This window comes from Engystomops pustulosus, chromosome 2 (genome assembly GCF_040894005.1).
Source record: "Engystomops pustulosus chromosome 2, aEngPut4.maternal, whole genome shotgun sequence".
Taxonomy (NCBI): domain Eukaryota; kingdom Metazoa; phylum Chordata; class Amphibia; order Anura; family Leptodactylidae; genus Engystomops; species Engystomops pustulosus.
The window spans coordinates 243,968,716-243,975,716 of NC_092412.1; the positions used below are offsets into that span (position 1 = coordinate 243,968,716).

The 7,001-nt window shown below is 38.1% G+C and overlaps 1 protein-coding gene across 1 annotated transcript; it reads left to right on the forward strand.

Annotated features, from left to right (window-relative positions):
• Positions 1–424: 424 nt before the first annotated feature.
• OLIG2 (oligodendrocyte transcription factor 2) lies at positions 425–4,128 on the forward strand. The gene is made up of 2 exons (XM_072138611.1): positions 425–492; positions 1,590–4,128. Exon 2 carries the CDS (start codon positions 1,608–1,610, stop codon positions 2,463–2,465), a length of 858 nt encoding a protein of 285 aa, XP_071994712.1. The 5' UTR covers positions 425–492; positions 1,590–1,607; the 3' UTR covers positions 2,466–4,128.
• Positions 4,129–7,001: the final 2,873 nt, after the last annotated feature.

The window sequence follows — 7,001 nt, forward strand, 5'->3', positions numbered from 1 at the left end:
AGAGGTCAAAGCTCAGCCCTTGCAGTGTGATTGTAGGGGTGAGCTCTAATGATCTATCTATAGCATCATCTATCTATTACTTGTAGTGCCCAGGTCTTGTGGTGTAGTGATAACACTATAGTGTGGAGTGCTCAGCATTGTGCAGGGTGAGTGTTTGCTCTGGGTCCAGCCATGTGCTGCTGTTTGCTCTGGGCTATGCTCTCTCTCTATATATGTACATTGTTATTGTTATACTGAGGTTTTGTGTGCAGGCAGCAGCTGTCATTGTGTTGGATGCTGTCATGCTGATCCCCCTTGCCAATGACGTCACGCCTCCTGCTCCCTCTGATTGGCTGCCAGCACCCCCCTTCCAGGACAATGACATTGTTCTAGTGTTCTGCCTATAAAGCCAGAGGCTGCCAGTCCTGAGCTCAGTGCTGGGTCCCAGCAGACAAGGAACTGTGTCACCCTCACATAGCAGAGCCTACTACTGCTGCTCCCTACTCCATCCAAGTAAGTGACTGCTCACACTCACCTGTGTCCTGCTATAACACTCTCACTGCTCCCAGTGCATATTTACTACATATTGCACCCAGTGCACACTCACTGCACACTAAACACTGTGCACACTCACTATATACTCAATACACAATCACTACACACAGTGCACACTCATTACATAGTCAATATACAATCGCTACACACAGCACACACTTACTACATACTCACTACACACTATGCACAGTGCACACTCACTACATACTCAATACACAACAACTTAGCGCAGTGAACACTCACTACATACTCAATACACAATCGCTAAGCACAATGCACACTCATTACATACCTAATATACAACCACTACAAACAATACAGTCACACTCCACCAAGTGCACACTCTAGTATTTTTCTGTAACTCTCACACTCACCTGCGCATCCAAAATATGACATAACCCTGACAATAAGTAGTTAACAATCGCTTCTCTTTCATCCTTGCAACTGTTTCCCATTTGTAGGATTGATACATTAATATATCTCTATATATTTAACCTGTATTATTATATATTATTACTATACCACTGCTTGCTCTGTTGTAAGTGATGGCAATTTGCGCAGGAATTAATTGCAATGACCTAAAACGATGTAAACCGATGTGATTTATATTGCTATATAGTGATAGTTGTGGTAGTTTTTTCAGTTGTTGTAGTTTTCGTTGTAGCCAATTATTTTAAATAATTCCACATTTTCGTTATTTAATCATAAGGTTTTTTTCACTGAATGCTTTACTATATGTAGAACCTTGTTATTTTTGTGGCAATAATGATTGTTCTTAGAACTATTTACATTAAGAAATGTTGCATTTGGAGAATTTTTCTTTAAAATAGAAAAACATTAGATTTTTTTAAAGTGGGAAAAGCCCTTCACAAACAGAGGTGACTGCATCGTAGCTGATTTATGTTCTGTACAAGTACAGATGTAGCGGAAGTCGTTGTATTTTCACTTATTGATAATTAATATGATCTGTAATTCATACAGAAATACAAAAAAATTAGATATGACTCATATGTAAAAATCTCCTCCAATCTAATCGCATCGCATCTGTCCTGCAGGTTGTTCCTACCTTCCCGATGGATTCAGACGCTAGCCTGGGCTCCAGCCGAGCCTCTTCCCCCGAGGTGGATGATATCTTCTTACATTCCCGCAAAGGAGGCGCCTTCTCCGCTGCGGTGTCCTCTTCCACCATGAGCGACTCCCCCGCGGAGCTGAGCGCTGAGCTGCGTAACGCAATGGCCATGGCCGCAGCCGCGGGAGATAAACTTGGCGCCTTTAAGGCTGCGGCTGCGGCAGCTGCTGCGGCTGCTGCCAAGAAGGACAAGAAGCAGATGAGTGAGCCCGAGCTGCAGCAGCTGCGGCTAAAGATCAATAGCCGGGAGCGCAAGAGGATGCACGATCTGAACATCGCCATGGACGGGCTGCGGGAGGTCATGCCCTATGCCCATGGGCCCTCAGTGAGGAAACTTTCCAAGATTGCCACCCTGCTCCTGGCACGTAACTACATCCTCATGCTCACCAATTCCTTGGAGGAGATGAAGCGCCTGGTCAGTGAGATCTATGGGGGCCACCACCACCATGCAGCCGCTTATCACCCCTCAGCCTGTGGGGCAATGACCCATGGCTCCCCTCTATCTGGACACCCAGTGGGGCACCCTGTGCATCATCCCTTACTGCCATCCACAGCTGCCACCCTCACCACTGGCATCTCCTCAGTCAGGGCACCACCACCACCTCCTCCAGCGCCACCAACTTCCCACCCAACTTCTCACGGTCTCCTCAAGTCCCCCAGCCCTGGTTCAGCACCTCTTGGTGGGGCCTTTCCACACTGGAGTGGGATGCCATGCCCCTGCAGTATGTGCCAGGTGCCCTCTGCTGCCCACCACCATGTAAGCGGTGCCAGCTTATCCAGGCTGAGCGCAGACACTAAATGACTCTTCAGGACTTGATGAAAGGAGGTGCCAGGAGTAGAAGACATCTTCTAGGGGAGATCTGTAGATCAATCACCTTGTAAGGACTTCTCAGAGTCTGACAGAAGAAGGAGCCCCATCTGCTCTGGTGACCCTGACCATGACTGATCCCAGCACCAAGACACAACAAAGACTCATAGAATAGATGGGATAAAGGGGCACTGAATGGGCAAAGAGCTGGTGCCCACCGTCTAGACCCAGAGTAGATCCCATAATGACTGTATCTAATAGATCCAGTGTGATAGAGAATATTATAGAGAAGATATTTCATTATATCTGTCTGGGTTACTACAGATTGTATGGAAATCTATTGCAAACAAAACTGTGTTATAGAGAAAACTCAGTCGGGAGATGATCTATTTACCTATCCATTATCTATCTATCTATCTATCTATCTATCTATCTATCTATCTATCTATCTCTCTATCTCCTATCTATTTACCTATCCATTATCTATCTATCTATCTATCTATCTATCTATCTATCTCTCTATCTCCTATCTATCTATCCATCCATCCATCCATCCATCTACCTATCTATCTATCTATCTATCTATCTCCTATCTATTTACCTATCCATTATCTATCTATCTATCTATCTATCTATCTATCTATCTATCTATCTATCTATCGTTCTATCTATTTATCTGTCTATCTATCCATTATCTATCATATATATATATGTCTATTTCTTAACTAGCTATTTTTTCAATCTTTTTATTTGTCTCATCTGGTATCTATCTGTCATCTCTATATCTATCTTTTCTATTTGTCTACCTCTTATATTATCTATCTATCTATCTATCTATCTATCTATCGATCCTTGACCAGCCAGAGCCTCCTTCCCCAGCTCCTTCTAGACTTTCTTTCCCCTTGAATTCTCTCCCTATGTTTATGTGTAGATTAACCCCTTAACACCCATAGCCCAGGTGACTGAGATCCTGCTGTACATATATAAATATTATATCTATATATTATTTAACATTCCTCGTTGGACCTCTGTTTGGGAATAATTTTTAGCCTTCTTTTACTTTTATGGACGTTGAAAATTTTGTTTTTGTGTTGAAAATATTTCCATGTTTTTTTTTCCTGGTGTTGATGATTTGACTCCCGTTTTGAGAGTTTAGGGGGTCATGTATAAGCACATGCTCCTGGCACTTGTACCGACCTACAAGATAGTTGTTCATGTTGTGTGTATGAAAAGGGATCTATTCATTGTATCGGATGAAGCCCCTCACTGCCTGCTATGTCTGGCCACCAGTGGTCCTCCAGCTGCGGGGGGACTACAAGTATCAGCAATATCTTATGGGTTATAGTCCATTGTGTAGCAGAAGGACTAAAACCTGTGAGCTGGAAACTAGAGAACTACAAATCCCATCATAACCTGGAGGTACATGCTGGTTGCAGTCCTCGTTCTTCACTACATCAGTGTCCTCCACCATGTGACCTCCAGATACCTGGGAACTTACCCCCTCAGTATGTCCCTCCCTGGATCCACAGGTAGCAGCCACCCACTGCCTGTTGTAGACATCACTGCCCCACAATATTTTCTCACCTGTTTATTTTTGTATAAAAAAAAGGAAAAAAAGCTAAAATATTTATTACTTTATTTGGTTTTGACAAATGATCGATGAAATAAAATTTAAATAAACTTTTTTAATAAATAAAAAACTTGATCTCATGACTTTATTATGTGGGACAATTACCGGCAATTATTTCAGTGTGGATATTTTATCCAATAAATGAAAATACATCGAAATAGATATGGGATAGATATGAGATACATAGATGACAGATAAATATTATATATATATATACTTGACTAAATTATATAGATAGACAGAAAATCAGTTACATCGATATATAGGGAAATACATACATAAATATATAAATAGATAGATAATGAGATAGATATATAGATAGATCATTGATATGGATAGATAAATAGATAGATAGTAAGATACATATATGATTGATAGATTGACAATGAAATACTAGATATAAATAGATGGACACATAAATAATGAAATAGATAGTTGATATGGATAGCTAAATAAATAACAAGATACATATATCCAAAATTTGAAAACATGCTTAATTTTGTGAATAAAAAAATGAAAAGGAAACTTCAGTTTATCTTTGCTTTGCAATCGAAGATCTCATCTAGGGATAATCAGTAATTGAGGAGGACACATTATTACAGGGGGATTGGGATCCTGGTAATAGCAGAGCCGACTCCTCTCTCCTCACCAGCCTAGACTGTGTAATAATAAGATGTGTGTATAGATACATAGATATTTCTGTAGAAGTACAAGGTGCTGACTAAAAAGTACATACATATAATAAGGTTCATAAGATGACCATACAGTCATATTATCACCATGTGAGAATGCGCAATACACCATCATATCTCAGAGGATATTTATACTGTATACACAATATTATTGTTTTATGGTTTTTGACTGTAAATAAAATGATTAATCAGTCTGTCTTTCTATAGTACATACCTACATTACACATCTATCTATCTATCTATCTCCTATCCATCTATCTATCTATCTATCTATCTATCTATCTATCTATCTATCTACTATCTATCCATCTATCTATCTATCTCCTATCTATCTATCTATCTATCTATCTACTATCTATCCATCTATCTATCTATCTATCCATCTATCTATCTCCTATCTATCTATCTCATATCTATCTATCTCATATATATCTATCTATCTATCTCATATCTATCTATCTCATATCTATCTATCTATCTATCTATCTATCTATCTATCTATCTATCTATCTATCTATCTCATATCTATCTATCTATCTATCTATCTATCTATCTATCGCATATCTATCTATCTATCTCATATCTATCTATCTATCTCATATATTTCTATCTATCTTTTGTATGGAACAAAATAATATTTTTGACATTCAAGCCTCAATGGGGCAGATGATGCCAGGTCAGACCTGGCATAGCAGTTCTCCCCTGGCACGGCACAGCCACCTAGTGCATAATACACTGGTACACTTAGTGCCAGCGTGTGATAAATGTGGCCCTAAAAATACACACACATCTTTTATATAGGCTCTATCTCATATATACCTATCTTATATATTTCTATTGTCTATCTATCTATGATCTATCACATGCATCTATCTCATATCTTCCATCTTTTACCCATCTTTCTAATTATCTGGCAATCTTCTAATTGAATTCTATCTATCTCATATGTCTATGTTATCTATTAATTATGTCATATCTATCTGGCTATCTATCTGGCTATCTATCTATCTATCTATCTATCTATCTATCTATCTATCTATCTATCTATCTATCTGTCTGTCTGTCTATATCTAATATCTATCTATCTATCTATCTATCTCCTATCTATCTATATATCTGTCTATCTATCTTCTATCTATCTATCTATCTATCTATCTATCTCATATCTATCTATCTATCTATCTATCTATCTCATATCTATCTATCTATCTATCTCATATCTATCTATCTATCTCATATCTATCTATCTATCTATCTATCTCATATCTATCTATCTATCTATCTCATATCTATCTATCTATCTATCTATCTATCTCATATCTATCTATCTATCTCATATCTATCTATCTATCTATCTATCTATCTCATATCTATCTATCTATCTATCTATCTATCTCATAGCTATCTCATATCCATCCATCTATCTAATATCTATCTATCTATCTATCTATCTAAATATCTATCTGTGTCTATCTATCTGTCTGTCTATCTATCTATCTGTGTCTATCTATCTGTCTGTCTATCTACCTCTATCTCAAATCTATTTATCTATCTATTAATCTATCGGTTAATTATGTCATATCTATCTATCTATCTATCTATCTATCTATCTATCTATCTATCTATCTATCTATCTATCTCCTATCTATCTATCTATCTATCTATCTATCTATCTATCTATCTATTATCTATCTATCTCCTATCTATCTATCTATCTATTATCTATCTATCTATCTATCTATCTATCTATCTATCTATCTATCTATCTATGTCATATCTATGTCATATCTATCTATCTATCTCCTATCTATCTATCTATCTATCTATCTATCTATCTCCTATCTATCTATCTATCTATCTATCTATCTCCTATCTATCTATCTATCTATCTATCTATCTATCTCCTATCTATCTATCTATCTATCTAAGGTTTAGGAAGAGGCAGCACTCCAAAAGGTCATTTCAAAAAAGTGGGGTGTCTTTATTCCATGTGCGACGTTTCAGCTCCTTACGAGCCTTTTTCAAGCAAGGAGCTGAAACGTCGCACATGGAATAAAGACACCCCACTTTTTTGAAATTACCTTTTGGAGTGCTGCCTCTTCCTAAACCTTATATTGCAGTCCCCCTGCCTGGGGACTTACGGACTTGCACCCACCGGAGTTGCTGTGCTGCTCTAAACTTTCCTTTTTCTATCTATCTATCTATCTA